Source organism: Triturus cristatus, chromosome 7 (assembly GCF_964204655.1).
Source record: "Triturus cristatus chromosome 7, aTriCri1.1, whole genome shotgun sequence".
NCBI lineage: Eukaryota > Metazoa > Chordata > Amphibia > Caudata > Salamandridae > Triturus > Triturus cristatus.
Genome location: NC_140590.1, coordinates 435,759,400 through 435,781,962, shown reverse-complemented (window position 1 = coordinate 435,781,962; position 22,563 = coordinate 435,759,400). Strand labels below are relative to the sequence as shown.

General features: G+C 44.8%; 1 protein-coding gene and 1 long non-coding RNA gene across 11 annotated transcripts in view; one reads left to right on the top strand and one right to left on the bottom strand.

Moving 5' to 3' along the window:
- Window positions 1-14,488, bottom strand: part of MAP2K4 (mitogen-activated protein kinase kinase 4) — an 834,137-nt gene extending 819,649 nt beyond the window's left edge. For 2 of the 10 annotated variants that reach the window (XM_085616753.1, XM_085616758.1), the window contains exon 1: window positions 14,262-14,487. In XM_085616753.1, the coding sequence (XP_085472879.1) occupies window positions 14,262-14,451 (190 nt within the window). In that variant the 5' untranslated portion in view covers window positions 14,452-14,487. Of the gene's footprint in view, window positions 1-12,118; window positions 12,196-14,261 lie in introns of those variants that run through there. The other 8 variants (XM_085616761.1, XM_085616762.1, XM_085616757.1 and 5 more) reach the window with 8 other exon arrangements.
- A 262-nt stretch (window positions 14,489-14,750) lies between these two features.
- LOC146809891 (uncharacterized) overlaps window positions 14,751-22,563 on the top strand; it is a 28,173-nt gene continuing 20,360 nt past the window's right edge. Inside the window, exons 1-2 of the long non-coding RNA XR_014966504.1 lie at window positions 14,751-14,889; window positions 15,020-15,259. This is a non-coding gene — a long non-coding RNA (uncharacterized LOC146809891). The remainder of the gene's footprint in view (window positions 14,890-15,019; window positions 15,260-22,563) is intronic.

Here is a 22,563-nt window from a genome sequence, read left to right as displayed (position 1 = left end):
GTAAACTCTGGAGGTGAGGGTGTAGAACCTGCCCCTCCGACTGCAAGAGGAGGTCTGCCCTCAGAGGGAGACTGAGCAGAGGGCACGAGGAGAGATGGAGAAGATCTGTATACCACACCCTTCTTGGCCAATCCAGGGCGACCAATATAACTCGGGCCCAGACTTGGCGAATCTTCCTCAGAACCCGAGGAATCAAGGGTATGGGAGGAAACGCGTAAAGGAGTTGCGAGTCCCAAATCAACTGAAACGCGTCCCCCAACGCTCCCTGCATCGGATACTGGAGACTGCAAAATGACTGGCAGTGCGCGTTCTCGCGGGTGGCGAATAGGTCCACCCGAGGTGTCCCCCCACGTCCGACGAACCACCTCTGGATGGAGCCTCCACTCGTGGTCGGCGGAGAACTGCCGACTGAGACTGTCTGCACGCACGTTCAGAACTCCGGCCAGATGATTTGCCATCAGACAAATCTGATGGTCCTGAGCCCAGGACCATAGACGCAGGGCCTCTCTGCAGAGACAATGCGACCCCACTCTTCCCTGCTTGTTGACATACCACATCGCGGTAGTGTTGTCCGTCAGGACTTGAACAGACTGACTGCGAAGGGAAGGGAGGAAGGCCTTGAGTGCCAAACGAATCGCCCGCAATTCCAGAAGGTTGAGGTGAAGCAACCTTTCCTCTGGAGACCAAAGACCCTTGATCTCCAGATCCCCCAGATGAGCACCCCACCCTAAGGTGGAGGCATCCGTTATCACTGTGGCCACCGATGGAAGGGCTTTCCTTGAGACAGATTGCCCCCCACGCTCCACCAAGATAGATCCGCTGCAGCTGCTCTGGAGATCCTGATCGACTCCCTGAGATCTCCATTGTGCTGATACCACTGCCTGCGGAGCCACCACTGGATCGCCCTCATGTGCCAGCGTGCATGGTTGACCAACAGAATGCAGGAAGCGAACAGACCGAGCAGACGAAGGACCTTCAGAACTGGAACAACCGCTCCATTGTGGAATAAAGGGACCATCTCCTGAATGTCGAGAATTCTTTGAGGTGGAGGTAATGCTCGACACACAGTAGTGTCCAGTACCGCCCCTATGAACAGGTTGCGTTGAGAGGGCACCAGGTGAGATTTGGGCACTTTGATCGAAAAACCCAAGTCGAATAACAGCTGAGATGTTACCTGCAGATGATGCTGCACTATCTCTAGGGACTCTGCCTTCAGAAGCCAGTCGTCCAGGTAGGGGAAAACCGGAAGCCCCGACCTCCTGAGATGAGCAGCCACCACCGCCATCACCTTCGTGAAGACTCGAGGTGCGGTAGTAAGACCAAACGGGAGGACCGCAAACTGGTAATGTTGCGACCCAACCGTAAAACGGAGATACTTCCTGTGCGACTTCAGGATTGGGACATGGAAGTACGCGTCCTGCAAGTCGATCGACACCATCCAGTCTCCTTGCTGCAGCGCTTGAAGAACCTGCGCAAGGGTCAGCATCCTGAATTTCTCCTGTTTCAGGTAAAAGTTCAAGACTCTGAGGTCCAGTATCGGACGCAATCTGCCGTCCTTCTTGGGAATCAGGAAATACCGGGAGTAGCATCCCTGACCCCTTTCCTGCTCTGGAACCACCTCTATCGCACCCTTTTGAAGCAAAGCTAGCACCTCCTTCTGCAGAAGAAGTAGATGGTCTTCTGAGCAGTAACCCTGGCAAGGAGGGTAAGGGGGAGGAAACTCCCAAAAGGGAAGGGCGTACCCAGTCTCCACGAGGTTTAAAACCCAAAGGTCGGTTGTAACAGATTTCCAACCTCGCAGAAAGTGGGACACCCGACCCCCCACAGGTCTTACATGATCTAGGATGGGGGATCTAGGACTGCTTCCCTGAAGCTTCATTGGGAGCAGAGGAGGCAGAAGATGAAGATGGGTTGCGGCCAGAACCTCTCCGTCCTCTTTGTCTTCCTCTATAGGACCTATAGGGGATTCTGCTGTTGCTGCTGAGGCTGCCGGAAGGAGCGAAATGAAGCTCTCCCAAAGCCTCTGAACTTCCTAAGACCAAATCCTTTAGCAGGAGCTTGCAAACCTAAAGATTTCGCCGTCACCCTGCTCTCTTTAAATCTCTGCAAGGCGGAATCAGCCTTTTCACCAAAAAGTTTCTGTCCGTCAAAGGGCAAATCCACCAAGGTGGCCTGAACATCCGTAGAGAAGCCAGATGAACGAAGCCATGCTTGCCTCCTAGTGGCTATAGATGACCCCATTATCCTCGCCACAGAATCAGCCGTATCAAGCCCCGACTGAATTACCTGACTTGCAGCAGCCTGAGTGTCAGTGACCACTTCCATAAAAGACGCCTTATCACCTTCTGGCAACTTAGGGGCTAAAGATTTCATTGAGTCCATAAGAGCATGAACGTAGTGCCCTAGCAAGCAGGTGGCATTAGTGGATTTAAGCGCCATGCTCCCTGAAGTAAAGGTCTTTTTAGCCGCCTGATCCGCCTTCTTAGACTCCCTATCCGCAGGAGTTTTTGGAAAAGCTCCTGAAGCATGCTTCGAGCAAGACGCCTGCACCACCAGACTTTCTGGAGAAGGGTGGGAAGAAAGAAAACCTGGATCCCCAGGAGCCACCCTATATCTTCTTGCCACCTGTCTGGAGACTGCTGGCGAAGAGAGTGGCTTACGCCAGACGTTCATAACTGGCTCCAAAATAGCCTCATTAAAAGGCAACAAAGGCTCACTGGTCGAGGTAGGCAAATGTAGCACCTGCGTCAGAAGGTAAGGTTTATACTCAGCAGAGGGCAACTGCAGGACTAGCAACTCTGCGGCCTTCTTTATTACAATATGATAAGGAGCCAGTTCCTGCGGTGGAGAGGATCTAGTGGAAGAATGCTCCCACTCCGGAGTTGTATCGAGACCGCTAGCCTCTTGAATCCCCTCAAAGTCGCCAGAAGAAGTATCCACCTCACCTTCTTCCACCTCTTCCCTATAACGCTCCTCTTCCAAGACTCTCAGGGCCTCTCTCCTTGAGCGGATCCGAGGAACCGGCGCCGGTGGCACCGAACGTGGAGCCGGAGGTGTCGGAGTCGGCGGCGCCGGAGTCAGAGTCGACGCCGCCGGACGTGGAGTCGGCAACGGCGTCGAGGAAGGCTCCGAAGAAGGTCGATCCAATCGAAGTCGAGATGGATCCCCAGATGGTGCCGGAAACTGCCACGAAGGCGCCATCGGCAGAAAGGGCATAAATGGGGCCTGAGCATAATGCTGCGGCACTCCCAGGGTGTATGCCATGGGACCCACGGGACCAGTAAGTGCGCCGGATGGGAAGGCAGCCCGTTGGAAAATCCATACATAGCATTTAGAAAATGCGTTGAATCCGCACCCGGAGTCGGGAACTGCGGATAAGGGATTGATCCCGGATCCGGCTGAGGAGTACCTGGAACTGGAGCCGTAGTGTCCTCAACAGGCGCCGCAGGATCATCCGGCTCTGGAGAAGGCTCTTTTTCCTGTTCTTGCTCGGCCTCAGAAGCAGAAGACTCCACTGGAACCGGTGACTGCGCCGGTGACTGCGCCGGGGAGTCCGCGCCGGGGACTGCTTCGGCGAAGATCTCTCTGGAGACTTAGATGGAGAAGGAGACACATCCTTACTTCGACGTCGAGGCGAAGTCGATCTCGACGCCCGGCGCCGAGAGGAATGCTTCCTTTTCTTATGGTGTTTCTGCGACTTCGAAGAATGCGAAGTCGACGACTTCGGTCTCGATCTCTCCTTCTTCCTACCTCTCTTCTCCTTCTTAGCCTTGGCCATGAAGAGCTTCGCCTCTCTCTCCTTCAAGGCCTTGGGATTCCATCCTTCTGCAGCTGGAACAATCCTCCACGTCGTGGTCAGAAGAAAGGCACCACAAACAATCTTCATGGGGGTCTGTCATCGACATGTGGCCCCCACATTCCCTACAAGGTTTGAAACCCGACTTCCTAGTCGAAGACATGGCAATTTTTTCAACAGTAACTCACTACACGACTACAAAGTAGCTGGAGAGTGCTGGAAAACCGTTGCGCGTCGACGGCGCGGAAAAAAAGGGAACTGACGTCATCATGCCGACGTGGCTCTCTTATGGCTCCGGTGACGTCATATGGAGTCGCGAGCGGAGCCGATGCATTATGATGTCGTCCACGTCGGCGTAGAGAGCTGGGGAAAAATGTTCCGTGCAATGCTGGGGCAGGGGATATTCACAAGGTGAGGAATCCACTGGCAGATGTATCCATCAGAAAGTTCTATTTATCGTCCTCATGTTCACGTTTGCAGTGAACATAGAAAATGGACTATCGTAAATGTCCAAGTGGGAAAAAGCATGGTCGCCATCTTAACCAAGCCTCTTGAAGGCTAATGTTCAGGAGTTCGTAGATTGTTAGCGCATTATAATGATCAAAAGCCATTTGGCTACCCAACTTTCCAAGAAGCATTAGTGGAAAAATTTGTCAGAAAGAAAGAATGGTGCATATGAGGAAGAGAGAGTAAAACTACATTCCAATAGACATTATTCACATAATACGATGTCATTTCATAACGGTGAATCCTCATAGTCTAAACAATATTTAACTTTTTAACCCACTTGCTTATAAACAACTAAGCATATTTGTATACACACGATTTAAGCAATATGTTTCTAATATTTAACACATTCAGCAACGATCCAGTAAAGCACTTAAAGTGACATAAGATAACTACACTGTCGTATCAATCACATGGACAACAGTGTAATCTGTTACTATACAGATATCACATTTACGGACTATCATCTAGAAATTATCAAAACTTAAACATGTGTGGATCCCACCCATTAATACGGGAAAAATAAATTTTCCAATAATGAACATACAGTAAAAAGATGTCATAGCACAATCAATGTTGAAACGTGTAGTACAGCTTAATCAACATCAAACATGAATATTGAACAACATCTTGCATCTTTATGTCATACATGCTAAAGAATGCCATTCAGTGGACAGATTCAGGCCCTTAGTGATGTTGTCTGTTCTATATATTAGCTGATTCTCCCTGAGAGTGAGAATACGGTCTACATTGGTCTGTCTGATAGTCGTTTTAATAACTTCCATAACCCACCATGACATATCTTTTTCGGAATGTTTCTTCTGTACATAATGGTCCACTAAAGGTGCATTTTCTACCCTGCATCTGATTCTCGATTGATGCTGGAGAATGCGCTTTTTGACTATCTGCGTGGTTTTGCCAATATAACGTAGGCCGCAGGGGCATTTGATACAATAAACAACATTATTGGTGTTGCAATTTGAAAAATGCTTATTAATCACCTTGACTCCATAGATTTCACAGGACTTATTAGTCTTAGTGGTGTTACATGCAGCATACATATTGCACTTGCAAGTGCCCTTGCTGCCTCATACTATCAAGAGTGTGAATGTCAGCTGCAGGATATGCGTGGACAAGTCTTTCTTTGAGATTGGCACCTCTCTTAAAGGAAAACAGAGGTTTATTTGTTAATTCTGGTATTCCCTTAAGTAATGTCCAATGTTTGTTCACAATTTTTTTAATGTCATTTGACAAAGTACCAAACGTAGGTACACAGACTAGTTGTGGTTGAGTCTGCTTCACTTTGGTTGCAAGAAGTGCTTCACGGTTATTGTTCCAGGCCCTTTTCATTGAGTTTTTTAACAGTTTGCCTGGATAACCACGTGCTTGCAACTTCTCTTTTAATTTCTTAGCCTCAAGAAAATAGTCCTCCCTACGTGAAGTTTTGGCGTAAACGCAGAAACTGTCCAAAGGGTAGACCGTCCTTGAGAGCCTGTGGGTGGTGACTGTTATATTGCAACATTTCGTTTCTTGCAGTGGACTTGGTGTAAAGTGTAGTAAATAAACAGTTATTAGTGTCAACCCTGATGGTAATATCGAAGAAATTCATGCTGTTATTGTCCACCTCGAGCGTAAATTTTAGGTGAGGGCTGGCAGAATTCAGCCACTTATGAAATTCAATAAGTAAAGTCTCACTACCTCTCCAGATAATAAAGACGTCATCTATGTATCTCAACCACCATATGTTAGACTGAAAGGGGTTTGAGATATCATAGATGAACTTATCTTCAAAAGCTGAGACATAGATGGTGGCTATGTCAGGGGCATAAACTGCCCCCATAGCTACGCCCTTTTGTTGTTGGTAAAACGTAGTTTCAAATAGGAAAATATTCTCACACATTGATACATACATATTCAGTTATGAAGGAGGTAGGAACATTGTGTGGTCTCAGCCTACTGTCCAGGAGATTCTCTATTAAATTAAGAGCCTCAATTTGTGGTCGGTTGGTATACAGGCTCTCAATGTCCATAGATACCAACAGTTCCTGTGAGGGGTCAAATGGATAATTCTCAACGATGTTAATAACGGCTGTGGTATCTCTGACAGATGTAGGTGTTCCTATTGCAAATGGGTGAATAAAAAAGTCCACGTATTGGGCCAGAGGGTTCAGAATAGAATTGCATCCCAAAACTATGGGTCTTCCAGGTGGTGTAGTAGCATCTTTATGAACCTTAGGTAATATATATTTTACCGGTACCGTGGGTGACTTATTAATCAAAAAGGAAGCCTCCTTTTTGCTAAGCCAACCACTTTCATGACCTTGTTGACTTAACGTAAGTATGATACTGGCGAGTCTCTTGGTAGGATTCCCACTAAGTTTCTTGTAGTGTTCCTCAACTGATAGTTGTTTGAGGAGCTCAGTTCTGTATGCATTTGAAAATGATTTGAAGGTTATAATTTCTATATATTGTTTATTTACCTCTGTCACTGTGTTTTTGTTATCACAATTTGTACCCCCATCCTTGTTTACTTTCATTAAATGAACAAGATATTTTTTTTAATTTATACCCATGTTCTTAAATTGTTTTTGATATATTAAGTTAGATTTAAATGAGCAAATTGATGTTTCTGATTTTTCTAAGGTCAGTCACCAGCTGGGACTGAACCACCGAGTTATTTGCATAAGTGGCATGACTGAGCATTATAAATGAAATCCGTTGTAGGCACAGTTACTTTTCCCTCTTTTAGGGAGGGTTTTAATAGAAAATATGACAGATGAAAACATACAAATGGAATTCAAAAAGTGCAGTTCGCTCTCCCAATACCTAAACATGGAAGTGATGCTTTAGCTATAGACCAATATCCCTTTTCATTTAAGATACGAAAATACAGATAAATAACTAACGTCAATATTGAATAAAGTCATAGTAGACTTTGTACCTCACCACTCCTCGAGAAATCGTATACATGTGCTACTATAGCTCATCAAGCAAATCTTACTAGACAAGGATGAAAAAGTGGCCCTTTGTCTCTTACAACTCAAACATAACACTGATGAAAAAAAATCTGATACGGAAGAAAATGTACAATGTATGGAAATGTGTACACAAATGCGTGGGTCTGAATGGATTCCTACATGCTGACCTGACCCCCAATTTGGAACAATGTAGTACTTCACATAAATGGGAAACCAATCTACTGGAGATAATGGATGGTCAAAGGCCTCCACATGCTTGCTCATATTCTTCCCAATGATGGTCTCAACTCATTTACAGAGCTGAGAGAGGAATTGTGTTTGGCGAAAGAGAAATTTTGGAGATATCTACAATTGAAACACCGCATAACAAGATCCATAGGTTTACTGCAACTTAATTCAGAGCCATCCACGTTCCATCAGTAGCTGGAGTTACAACAAAATAAAAATTAACCGCGGGCCTACATGACAATAATATTGCAACACATTACACCACACCTTGAGAACACATTCTGAAAGGTAAAATGGCAAGAGAAACTGCACAAGGAATACATGGATAAACAATAGACACATTTACTGCAGTTGCATGATAAAGGTATTCGAGAAGCATGCACTGAACTCGGCTTTTTTCAAATATTTCAGGAATGGCATTGGACCCAGTACAAACTGCAATGAGACAAAATGCCTGCTATCTCTAGTTACTGAAGATGTACCCATCAAGAGCCGATATTATTAATTTTGTCTGGTACTGCCGGACATTACAGCCCTACGGGACTAAAATCTGGTCAATCATAAAGGACAAGAGTAGCCTTCGGATCACACCATTGACATGGCTAATAGCTCTCCATGACTCGGCAGTGATACCAGACATGACCAATCAAAGAAAACGATGGCTCGAAGCTGCATTTGCCGTGGCCAACCTTTGTATCTTGCGCAAATACCTGCTATACCTGTTCATATAGAATAGATGAGATTACTCGGAGAAATGGCTGTATGTGAGAAGCTAATTTATAAAATCAACTTCAGGTCTACAATGATATTTGGGGACCGTTCCTGGTGGAGTGAATGTTACTTGCTATGCCAGCAACACATGGAACCAATATTGATTGGCTTCTACGTAAATTATGGTTGCAGTGACGTACTGCTCTCCCTTGTATCTGCATCAACAAACCTGATGTGTACTAACAATTTTATATTTCACTATGCTTGTTTCTTAGGTGATTTATGTGCCACTAATACTGTTATGATTATATTTTAACTTCATTTGAGGTTGACAACAGAGACTCTTACCATTATACAAAATGATAATGCAGATTAGGTGCCTCTTTTGAGTTGTCAACCTACTGTCTTGTTTATGATTGCCTAACGATGTTCACAAAGTTTCAATAAAAAGATTTTAATCAAAAAAGAACGATCATTCTCAAGGGATCTCCACCAAACTAGATCTGATGTGATATTCCTGAACTACACTTTTGAGACACACAATATCAGATGCTCAAAAAATCTTGCTTTTGCCTTCAAGTAAACATGTTACCACGGATCAACATTGCCTAGTCCTGGTAGAATATCTCCTCTGCTCACAATCAATGATGTCCTTGATCTACTCTATGTTTATAGTGTATCTAATTAAGGGAACAATACCAAATCTAAACCATGGCACATCCTATCTATCATAGACTGGGAAACTGCAAACCCGATGACACTATAAAAGGGGATTGGCACTAACAATATGATTCAAATGGCACCTATGGCGTGCATTCGCTGATGGAACTGCTGATGCATGAATCACGTACACTGCAGGAAGTGCCCTACCTGATCTGACAAGTGGCAGAACTGTGGGAACGAACAGTCACCAGGGTCATGGATAGGTTGCTCTTTGCTAGGGACCTTGTGCTTTGGACTTTGTTGCCCGTTAGCCGCAATAGTGAATCTATGTCACTGGCTCCATAGAGGCAGGAGGAGTGAGAGACACTTGGTGATCTTTACCCAGGTGAGACGTTCCTTACATGGAAGCATGGGACACATTGGTGATGGGAGGAGGACACTTTCTCTAGCACGCAAAATTGTCAAGCACGGCGTGGGAGATCTGGACAGACTTCCCACACACGCCCCGGCAGACAGACACCCTACAATCATTGTTGACGGCTGGGTCGGCGAGACATATGGTGACGCATTTATATAAAGCGCTCAAGGTGGACAGGGTCAGGGTTGAGCCTGCATCCCGACGAGAATGGGTGGTGAGTGAAGCTGGAAGTGCCTCTTTCAGATGCAGGCTGGAACGTGAACTGTGAGCTGGTGAACAGGGGCTCATGCGATACTAAATTTAAGTAAGCGTATTTTAACTACGTGCATCGGACACATTTAACACCCATTACACTCAGCTAAATGTAAGGCGGCAGAAGTGCAGATTACCCTAGATGTGGGGGCGAGGGGGCTTCCTTTAATCACATGGCCTGGCCATGTCTATGGGTGCAGGTGTTTTGAACAGCCGTGGTCGCGCAGCTACGAGCTGTGACAGCACTGACGATCAAGGATCGCCTCAGGTGTGCTTGCTCTGTATTATCCAAACCCAGAGGGGAAAAATGCACTGGAGGTTCCTGCAGCTTGTCATAAAGGAGAGTAGCTATAGGATGCTTGAGCACAAGATCCCCATCGATCACATTATGGTCATTGAGTGGATGCTGGCGGAAGAGAGTGGACATGAAGCTCAATTGTCGGGATGACCAACTGCAGGAGATCTGGAGATTTGGGATGAACTGTTGGAGGGTTTGCAAAGGGAGATGGCAGGCAGTAGCGAGCGGGGCTCGCAAACGCAGAGTACAGACCACATTACACAGGAACGAGGGTTGGACGACACCGAGAGGTAGCCACCCACAAGGTTGAGCAGACAGATGGGCAGTCAAGGGGGAATACACACACCTTGGTCTGAAACTTGAGCTTAAAGTTAGACATGTTTAGGTACTGCTCATTTATTACTGGTGGCACAGACTGTGGGGGATGACATTGTTGGGACTGAACAATAGGGAATGGGTCTGGAATGCCTTGATACACGCAATTAGGAATGATGTGTACCTCAACTTAATGTACCGCTGATTACTGTTGCTTTTCTATGCTTTTTTTCTGCTGCTCTAGTATTATTTTTTAATTGGTAGAGCTGTTAAGTGTAATATACAAAAATTAATGCTTATTGTTGCCCTAATTCAGGGCATGCTTTTCACAAATACCAATAGAAAGAACTTATATTAAAAAACAAAACACACTATGTTTCAAATGCATATCATTTCCACCCCTTCCAGCAATACCTTTAGCTCCCCACTTAAGAGCCCTCTATTGGCTCTCCAGAGACAATATTTATGCATCTGTTGAATGCTCCTGAATGCAACAGGTTTTTGTCAACATTTCTTCCTCAAGGATCCACCTGAAGTCACATTAACAGTATGAGCAATTTCAGAAGTGATGATAACCTTTTTGGTGCTAAAACAACACAGCCCCCACCAAAACAAGTTAAATAATCGTTTTTCCTCTAGTAATACAGACAAATATCAATCAGGATATATAAAGCACAGCAAATCACCCATGAGGGTCTCAAGGCGTTGTTGTTGCTAGCTGCTTCGTGGAGAAAGCAGTGAAAAAATGAGGTAAAAGCAGGAGAAGGCATGCTACTCCCATCTGAAGACTTTAGGGAGCAGTTTGACTTAACCCGAGGTCATTTCTGCCTGCACAGAGCAGTAACAGGAGCACTTTGGAAAGATGTGCTGTCGGAACGACAACTTCCCAATAGTTGTTGCTACATAATAAGAGCGGCAGGAACTTTTAGGGCGGTTTCCTGTGTTTACAGAGTGATAAGAAGTGATACACTATTACCATTCAGATAATTAAAAGCTAGATGGGAGGAAGAATTGGGAGTCCCTATCCCAGAGAGAGACTGGGATAATATACTATCTAGGGTGCCCAAAGTCTCCAGAACGTGAGATTCAAACTGATCAATGACTTCTCATTCCATAGGGCATATTTGACCCCGGTGGCAGACCCCGCAGGCAGTTAGTGTGTTTGGGTGTTATGAGGCACTTGTATTGGTTTGTCTGGATCTTGAAATTATTAGTGCTTCTTTCTTTGATATGTTCAAACCCTCTGGTTAAGATACTGGGCTTGGCTTTATTTCCAAAAGCTATTTCTAGTGTACTGGTGAACCACCAGTAGCTCCCGAACTAGTCACTGGAGACCCTGCCCTAGAAGCTGAATGGACATCTTTCTAAGTAGTTGCCCTAGATTAGTTACCCTAGATTGTGTTTTGCTGTGTAAATAAGGTTGTCAATTGTCTCAGTTGCAAGGCTTCCAAAAAGGAGTACGGCTTATAAAGAGGTTAAATGCCAAAGTAAAGCCTTATATAAATAAATGCATATTTACTGTCATGCCACTTAAACAAACTTACTTTCTCTTGAACTAAACTGGCATCCTGAGGTTTTTTTATTTTAGAAGTAATTAAACAAAATGCTATGTTACATAATATACCGGCATATCCAATGTTTATAGCACTGTAACAGGAGAAAGGAAGAGACCATATTTATTACAACACGTTGGTCACTATGACATTATTTGTCCTTGCTAATATTCAGTCAACTGTACAAAAACAGCCAGCATCAACTATCACTTGACAGTGTCAGAGGCTGGAAATTGCATTTATACAACTTTTCGGCAGGGGCATAACTATCCACAGTGCCATGGCACCAGAACTGAGGGGTGTAGGGGCCCACTGGATTCCAAATATAGTTCACTGAACTCCAAATATAGTTCTGCTTTTCACTACAAAAACATGGGATGAAGGGTCAATTTCCCTAACCTGCATCAGGTCCCATGGCAGCTTTGCTATACCACTGGTTGTGGGTAGAAGGCTTGAATTCTGTTTCTGCAGGGTGCCTGGTCGGGAGACACAAGAAGAGTGCTACATCATGGGAAAGGCAGAGAACATGGCTTAGAAGAAGGTGATCAAGAGACACAGTACCTAAGTCAGGCTCCTCCAACGAGTAGCTCATGAGCTATTGGCTGCTCTCGAGCTACCTGTGAGTAGCTCTTCTGGGTGCAGCCCAGTCTACTAAATTAGCTTTTGCTTGGTTGAAATAATATGTACACCAAAATTGAGAGAGTGCATTTGAGACAAAAATGTGTGTATTTTCAGAACTCATATTAAGGTTTGATGAAACATAGCTAACTTTCCCAAATACATTTAAAGGTGATATATGAATGATAAATCATGTGGCATTTTGAAGACATATACCTAATATTATTACGTTGGTGCCTGGTGCATTGCAGCTATAGGTTTTAGATATCACCCTTGTAGAGTCATTCCAAATAGACAAAGCATTTTTACATTACTGCTGCCAACCCTGCCTGATTCACTAAGGTGATCATTAATGGTATTCTTGCATATAGTGGCCACTAATGTAATTGTGTCTGAAGTGGTCACTATTACAACACTAATAATATTAGTAGCTCGGGTGATTTTCATTGAACATAAGTAGATCTGAATACAAAAGAGGTTAAAGACCCTTGACCAAAGTGATGAAGGAGCAGTACAAAGATGTGTGGATATGTCACACACAGTGGGTAGAAAATTATAGTACTGTACAAATCGTACGGACACTGCATACCTGCAGCAGTGAGATGGATCACTGCCGCTCTCACTCCGCACAAAGAGGGGTAAGGAGGCATTCTGTATGACTAGGACAATAACTCAAGGGTGAAGGTTATACTTGGTTATCAACCTGAATGGATGCTAATTAATGCATAAGTAGTTCCAAATCGCTCTACGTCCAACTCAAAAATATTAGGAAAAGAACTGAACTCCTAGCATACGAGTCCAGGTGCTATTGATTAATGAATTTTAGAGTTTTCATTTGTGAAGGTCAAATTCAATATCACAATATCTGACGTTAATGTCTTTGTATTGTTTCTATTCTTTTACACCCCATTATTTAAAACTTTATACCGAAATGTGTGTTATACTTTTCGTAAACAAAGGAACGATAAACCGGTTTACTTGAGAGGAGCTATTGGCGTTGCGGTACAATTATACAAAACACACAAAAAAAGTCTGATGGGGTGCTATATGAAAAAGTCTTCGTCGCAAATAGTGCGCATATATACGCTCGCACACACACAACTTGCTGACCAACCGTTTTTACTCTCTGAGTAGATACCCATCATACAGCACACACAGAGAAGTACTAAACTAACTCCATCCTGAGATTGGGAGAGGGACGGGGAGTCCAAGCCTTATAGAATACCAAAAGAGGTGTCAAGAGATTAACCTCCCTGGTTATATACACAACAAGCAGCAACTACAGACAAGGAAGGACAAGACTCATAGTGCGACCTGTGAATACTGTCACACTTATACACTGCAATCAAGCATTTATTACAAATTCTGCAATGCAGCTAGAGGACGTTTACAAACGGCGATTATACAGACATACATACAGGGTAAGCCAGTCCTTTACCATATTTACCCTGTTAGTATAGCCCTGCATAACATATACAACGTATACACTGGAGGGGAATGTCCTCCGAGTGGAAAGTGCTATTCAAAATACACAGATAGAGAGTAGGGTAGCAGGAGGCGAGTGCCAAGATAGGCACAATATATGGGATAGATTGATAGATAGATAGACAGACACCGCCTTATGCTGTAAAGACACTTCACCTTGGGTGTACACAGAGATGAACTCTGGCCCTTGCATATGCACAGTATACAAACAGTGGTAAAGGCTCCCTCACTGTCCGTTCTTGCAGTGCGAGGAGCAGATGTCCGGCCTTGTACTTTGAAAACAGAGGTGATAACATAAAAACGAAGTGCCACAGATCGACATACACAGAGGGTAGTTTATGCTATGTAAGAATAACCCCAGCCTTGTCTATATACAAACATCGAGATGAGCTATGCCGCCGCACGTTCACAGACATAGAGAGGAATAAAGCTCACTGACCGTCCTTACCCTGCATACTGCTCACGGCCGGGTGCTGCGCCGGGGGTCCCGGGAGGCCTGAGCCGAGCCCACCAGGATTGGGCGCCGCCATGGAGGGCTCCTGAAGGCCGCAGTGCCGCAGCGCACCGGGCCAGGGCTCAGTGAACGGCCGCAGCGCGCGACATGGCTCTCCGGCGCAGGGACGTGTCATTACGCGGGGGGAGCGGAGGCGGGGGAAGGAGCGTTCAGAGAAGACAGTATATGCAGCGATGGGGGTATCTGAGCGAGTCTCTGCTTCCTCAGCCTGTACTGCACACAGCTACCGCCCCTTACAAAGTATACTGAACTTAAAGATTCTTAGTAGAAGGCAGCTGGATCTCCGCGGAGACAACATGCGTTTTACAACGAAAACATTTCCCTCAGGGAGAAGGACGCACCGCCCCCATTATATACTAAAGACTTGGTTTGTTCCAACTGCCCTCTTTAGAAGGAGGGGGAAGGGCAACAGTTACAGTACCAGTCGACTAAACAGTTGAGGTTGATGGGGAGTTTGTAATGTAATGTAATGTAATGGGGTTTTTATAAAGCGCAGGTTGCACTCCAGGGAGCATCTTGGAGCTCTGATGGAACGTCGTGGAGACTTCTTGAGGTAGGGTGTCAGTGAATTTTGATAGGTGAGAGACTAGCCCACTTTCTTAGTGAGCGCTGCGCTTTGAAGGAGGAAGGGTTTGGGTGTACGTGAACTATGAAGAAGTTCAGTGTATCCTTCTATTTACCAGGAGGCAGCCGTCTCTGTGCGCTCCAAAAGCCCAGGATAGCCCGGGTATCTTTGGCTCATGCGTCGGTTCCGGGTGTTGGTGGATTCAGAGGAAGCAGGAGCGCTCGCACTGAATGGACTCCGAGCATTTGAGAAGTAAAGGTTGGCTCTGATTTCCGAGGACCCAGAGTAGCTCCGATTGGTGACCGGTTGCAAGGGACCTCAACAAGAACAGCGGGGTATAAGACTTTGAAAGCTTCAGGTAAGCCTTTTGGGTGTATTAAAGCATGGGGACTCCCAATGTCCATGAACACTGACGGAGTAATTCTATTTTGTTCTAGCATAACTGAAATTCAGGGCAAGGATTAGTTCAGCATGTTGGTATGAACGGAGTTGAAAATGCTAGTAACCTCACTACGGCAGCCTGCGTGTCCGTTTAACCTTTATAAACGAAATCCCGCAAGGTTTAAATATAAAATAGTAATAGCTTGCAAAATCGCTTTCTAGCACTAAGTAGTTTCTGCTGAGTGAAGCTGAAATTCTAAAGCATGGATAAAGCCTTAGTGGAGGTATCACACTGGCGATACTATATAAGCCCTAATATGCTTCTTACTGAAACTCACGCGAGTTGAGAGGCCATTGCTTGAGCTTCTGAGGAGTGAGAATACACTTCTGAAGGCATCTCAGACCTTTGTACCCCATGGAGCACTGATAAGACCCTGCTACATGAAGCTTGGGGTCTTGAATCGCCGTGAGGGTTCTTCTAAAGGAACCTCAAGGTGCCGAGGTCAAAACATACTATAAATGCTCTTCAGAAGAAAGGTCACATTTTTGAGGTAGCACTTCTGGAGGAAGTTAACGCTGCTGAGGTTCTCAAGAACGGAGAAGGCACTTCTAAAAGAAGCTTAGACTAGTGAGGTCCTGGCTCACTGATAAGGTACCATTGAAGGAAGCTTACACCACTGGTGACCTACTATTCTCGAAAACAAAACAGTTCAGAAAGGAGGGTCCAAGGGAAAAGTTTTATAGACCACTAAGGATTATATCCCCAAACAGACATGATAAATACCAAAAAATCTTAGGGTCTAGTCATATATCACTAGTGTATATGAAATATAAATACTCCTTAATTAAGAATGTATTTAAACCAACAACAACATTGTGCTCATAAGATCATCTAGGGGCAGATCCCTTTAAAGGACGTAATCCCTCACTCACCAAAGGTGACATGCTTCATCAGAGGGACTCTCCTCCCAAAGGAAACACCTAGTTCCTTTGAGGGCTACAACCCCCTCACTGTGAGGCAGGAGCTCAGGGAGGTTTTAAAGGAGTATGTAGGGTATCCTAAACCCACCTGTGACCAGTCTAACGTGTGAGTGAGGTCGAAGCGCAAAATAATCTACAGTGTGAAAAATAACGTGCATGAGTGAGTGAATGCTAAAACTGGCTAGTAGGCATCGAACAACAATTTTAATCAGAGTATGCCTATTGTCAGGATTTAAAAAGCAGTGCACCAGCGGTATAAATTAATCCGCTATGGTGTGATAATTGGTCGACATGTTTCAGCCATTATGATCCATAATCTGATCAGGCTTTCATCAGGACCTAAACGAATAATGCTGCTGTTCTCAAACTGTTAATAACACAAGAATAAACTTCAACGTCAAAGGATATTGGACCAAGATACAATCTTTGGTCTATCAGTAATAAGGTATCACCGTACCTGAAAAGATAAAGAAACACATAATGAATGCCAACTAGACATACGTTATCATGTTAAGTGAAACACTAGAAAAAGGGAACTGCCAACAATGAGCCCACAAGATTCGAGACTCTTACCCGCTATCGCTGGGTGTAAAGCCTCACCTCTACCTGGCAACCGCTCAGGAAGGGAGCACCACTCTATGAAAAGAGAAGGAAATATACTTTGTTGTGTGTCCCTGAGTACACCAACAGCTCGCATACAAAGCTACCTCTCATAGAAATATATCATGTATGCCAACAATAGACCTGTTAGGTAATGAGGGATTCGATCAACAAACAAAACACTTAAATAAACACAGCGATGAAAGCACTCAAGTATGATCCAAAGATTTGAGGGAGAATGTTTTGTCTCTCAGACCCCTGCCAGACCCAACCCCTCTTGGTTTCTCAACAGTAAAAGGTGTTTAAAACAAACCTTAATAAGAATGCAGAGACCAGATAATGTCTACTGTACATGCATTTATGTATGGCAACTCATTGCGTGGTATCATATATTACATAATGCACAAAACAATACATAGTATATCAGAAATGGCCATACCTTAACATTATCAACAAGGGGTAGACATTCAAGCCATTTGTTTCATCAGTCAAAAAACGAACAAAGGTAAAAGCTAACTAGCACCCTAGTAACAGTCTCACCTATCCGTCGGTACTGCTTGGCAGGAAGAGCCTGCTGCCGGAGGTAACCGTTAGATAGTGGGTGTGATCTTTAAATACCCTACCTCCCTCGCTGTTAATGTGATACACGTGATATCCATGAAGTCGAAGGAGGTGCCTCGGCAAAACGTACGCGCATGCTCCAACGGGGAGCCGCAGTCATTACGTACTGCACAAGTCGAATAACGGATAAACAACACTTGCGCATGCGTGTAACCAGAGACTACTTCTTCGCCCTGTATTCCAAAATAACTCAAACAGATGGCAAATCAACTGCGACAAAGAAAATAAAAAATACTAAAAATAGTTAACGCGTTGTTGGCGCATTATGTAGGCGGTTTTGAATCATAAGTTGTGCACTGTAATACATATAGGACGTGTCCGGAAACCGCACCTGCGCGTAACGTGTATAGATAAAGCTCAACAGCAAGCAAGTAATTCAAACGAATTCTGATTGACTATGAAGCAGTCCGAAATGAGCTCTTTGCTTTTAAACTTAGTTCCAACATTAGGGACTGATTGGTACATACTCGCCCGTGCCAGGTTACCAATAAACAGCAGAACACACTTTGGAATCTACCGGCAGTACGTGGCCACTATCCTTGTGGAAGCTGTGCTGCTTGTGCACATACCAAACACATCACTGAGATTGTAAAATTGGGTGATTGGATCATTGTAACAATGCTTCACATATGATTGTCATAGTAGTTTGGTAGTGTTTCTCTCCTTCTTTCCTGTGTTGCATAAAAAAGCAAGTACTTGACTTTGATGGCTCTGTCTATAATGTTTTTATAGACAGAGCAACATTTTTGCTGTTTTTCTCCTCCTTGTTTTACAAATGAGTTCAGACATCAGAGGAGTTTTGGTACCGATTTGTTTATTTAGGCAGAGCTCCTGTCTCTAACGAGCTAATTTCGGACTGCTTCATAGTCGATCAGAATTCGTTTGAATTACTTGCTTGCTGTTGAGCTTTATCTATACACGTTACGCGCAGGCGCTGTTTCCGGACACGTCCTATATGTATTACAGTGCACAACTTATGGTTCAAAACCGCCTACATAATGCGCCAACAACGTGTTAACTATTTTTAGTATTTTTTATTTTCTTTGTCGCAGTTGATTTGCCATTTGTTTGAGTTATTTTGGAATACAGGGCGAAGAAGTAGTCTCTGGTTACACGCATGCGCAAGTGTTGTTTATCCGTTATTCGACTTGTGCAGTACGTAATGACAGCGGTTCCCCGTTGGAGCATGCATGTACGTTTTGCCGAGGCACCTCCTGGGACTTCATGGATATCACATGTATCTCATTAACAGCGAGGGAGGTAGGGTATTTAAAGATCACACCCACGATCTAACGGTTACCTCCGGCAGCAGGCTCTTCCTGCCAAGCAGTACCGACGGATAGGTGAGACTGTTAGTAGGGTGCTAGTTAGCTTTTACCTTTGTTCGTTTTTTGACTGATGTGACAAATGGCTTGAATGTCTACCCCTTGTTGATAATGTTAAGGTATGACTTCATTGGCCATTTCTGATATACTATGTATTGTTTTGTGCATTATGTAATATATGATACCACGCAATGAGTTGCCATACATAAATGCATGTGCAGTAGATATTATCTGGTCTCTGCATTCTTATTGAGGTTTGTTTTAAACACCATTTACTGTTGAGAAACCAAGAGGGGTTGGGTCTGGCAGGGCTCTGCGAGACACACAACATTCTCCCTCGAATCTTTGGATCATACTTGAGTGCCTTCATCGCTGTGTTTATTTAACCTCTTCTATGCCCATGACGAGATAGTCTCGTCATGGAGCACGGTTGCGCTGTGCCCATGACGAGACTATCTCGTCATGGACCCCGCCCGCTAATGAAAGGCCCGGCACAGGAGGGGGAAAGGGCGGGGCACTGAAGGGGTTAAGCGTTTTGTTTGTTGATCGAATCCCTCATTACCCAACAGGTCTATTGTTGGCATACATGATATATTACTATGAGAGGTAGCTTTGTATGCGAGCTGATGGTGTACTCAGGGACACTCAACAAAGTATATTTCCTTCTCTTTTCATAGAGCGGTGCTCCCTTCCTGAGCGGTTGCCAGGTAGAGGTGAGGCTTTACACCCAGCGATAGCGGGTAAGAGTCTCGAATCTTGTGGGCTCGTTGGCAGTTCCCTTTTTCTAGTGTTTCACTTAACATGATAACATATGTTTAGTTGGCATTCATTATGTGTTTCTTTATCTTTTCAGGTACGGTGATACCATATTACTGATAGACCAAAGATTGTATCTCGGTCCAATATCCTTTGATGTTGAAGTTTATTCTTGTGTTATTCACTTTTTGAGAGCAGCAGCATTATTTGTTTAGGTCCCGATGAAAGCCTGATCCGATTATGGATCATTATGGCTGAAACATGTCGGCCAATTATCATCACACCATAGCGGATTAATTTATACCGCTGGTGTACTGCTTTTTAAAATCCTGACAATAGGCATACTCTGATTAAAATTGTTGTTCGATGCCTACTAGCCAGTTTTAGCATTCACTCACTCATGCACGTTATTTTTCACACTAGATTATTTTGCGCTGCGACCTCACTCACACGTTAGACTCATCACAGGTGGGTTTAGGATACCCTACATACTCCGTTAAAACATCCCTGAGCTCCTCCCTCACAGTGAGGGGGTTGTAGCCCTCAAAGGAACTAGGTGTTTCCTTTGGGAAGAGAGTCCCTAGGATGAAGCATGTCACCTTTGGTGAGTGAGGGATTACGTCCTTTAAAGGGATCTGCCCCTATATAATCTTATGAGCACAATTTTGATGTTGGTTTAAATACATTCTTAATTAAGGAGTATTGACCTCTACCATACACCAGGGATTGTCTGGAGGGTGCGGACACCATCGGACATCCTTAAGCACTGGAAATACTTTATCTGAGGAAGGCTTAGTTATTTTTTGGCAATTGTTTTGGCTCTGTCTTATTTTACAGCTCAGATTCCTCTAAATCAAAGGTCTTCAAACTGGGGGCGCTCCCCGTACCCCCCCTTTGGGGGCGTGGATAGGTTCACATGGTGGTGCAAATAGCTCTGCAAATACATGTAAATGAAGATGACCTGGAAATGCAGTGATATTATTTGCTACTTTTTCAGGCTGTCTTCATTTACTAGGAGTCCTTGAAGTGAGGACTGATCAGAGAGCCAAAGCGGCCGGAGTCCGTGAGCGTACGTACTGGCAGGGTCAAAGAGGTGGCTAAAAAGAAGAAGAAAAAATCTTAAAAGTGATTTGTGTTTTCACAGCCATGTAAGTGCGTATAAAATAATGCACTAAGCTTTTTTGAAAAATAAATGCAAATCAAACTAACCGGTGCTGAATGTACTCCTTTTTAGATTGTGAAACCTCAGTTCTAACTATCTGCGCAGATGATCAGTGACAAATAATTGAACCCTAGTCGGTGCAGAGGAATAGTGACCTTTGTATTTATAGTCGGGGCCACTGGAATTATGCAATTGTGGCGTTTTTTTGCATAATTATGGATTTCCTGCATTTACCACATAATCCATCATCTGCTGAATAATTTGCAGATTTTACCCCAAAAATATTTCTAGCTCAAACTGTTCAAAAGTTGCTTAAAATGCAGCAACACATGTTGCCCCACAGTGGAAGGCCCTTTGTAAAGGTTGACTGGTCACCTTTCTGTTGCCTATTGCTATATGTGTGTATTAAACTGGTACTTTTAAGGGGCAATATATGCCAGGACAGTGTTAACAAGTGTAAATGCAGTCATGCTATCGCATAATGTGCAGTATTATGCGGCATAATTTGCCTTTGCTTACTGCAAAAGTTAGTCACAGTGGCCATTATTATAGTGCTATGAGCTCCTAGGCTATGGCAGAAAGCACTGTGAATATGTAATTCATTAATTTAAAATAGCATTTCACATAGTCTAAGCTAGGCTGCTGTAAAATGATGCAGTGTTTGAGATAAAAACAAGTTCCTACAAAATCTAGCATTTAGTAATAAGTAATCGCATCGCAGATGGCGTAGGGAGGTCTTTGCTTGTGCGGAGTTCAGGAGAGCCGAGCGGACTACGAGACCCAGCAGCCACTCGCTCCAGCCCCTCCAGCCAGTCACTACTTCACGCCTCGTGGCACCTGCTGCGCGGGTGCCGCATCGTAAGTGGGGGGGTCTTTGCTTGTGTGGAGTTCAGGAGAGCCGAGCGGACTACGAGACCCAGCAGCCACTCGCTCCAGCCCCTCACGCCAGTCACTACCTCACGCCTCGCTGCACCCGCTGCGCGTGTGTGCGCCGGGCCAAGGGCGGGCCTGTTTGAGCTCGTTCGAGATCGGGAAAGGTCGGGTCGGGCCCCCCTCCCTCTGACACAACTATAACCATAAGGTCAGTGTTTGTGCTGTCATCCGCCACTTTGACTCAAGGTGTAGTTGTAGTGCTGGTTTCGCCTATGGCCTCTAAAGGAGGTAAGGGGAGGATCTCTGTTACAGGGGGGTCAGTGGTGGGGTCATTGGACCGGTTCATTATTATAGCAACTTCAGTACTGGACCACGAAATTGCCTTGACTGAGCGGCATCAATCATTCGATCCCACATCCTCAAAGCAATCATCTCTGGGTGAGATCATGCATGTGAGGTCACCAGAGCAACATACCGCCATGAGTAGGAACACACTCCCCGAACCCCCCCCCCCCCCCCCTCTGTTTAAAGGAAGTCATCAGCCCTCACAGGCCCTAGAGAGTTTTACCATCATTCCGTCTCTATTGGAGCCTGCTCCTACCATCGAGTCTGTTGACCCGGCACTCAAAGAGCCTGTTTCTCGATCACCTCCCGGTCCATTAACAAGGTCAATCTGTAATACCTCCACCCAAGTTGTGGTCCAACCTAAGGAACCTGCCACAAAGAGAAAGCGGGGTGGGGGTTCACAGAGGAATACAAGCCCTAAAAACCCGAAGATCCAAATACCCCGTGCAACGGGCATGATGGAGCTTATAGCGTCACCCCCTGGGATGGAGGCTCGACCATCTTCTCTTTTGACGGGTCCATTAAACTCTGATACAATGGATCCCCTTGTACATCTAGTCGGAGAGGATTTTTTTGGTGAAAATGGGAACTTTACTTACCTCTTCACTTCAACCACTC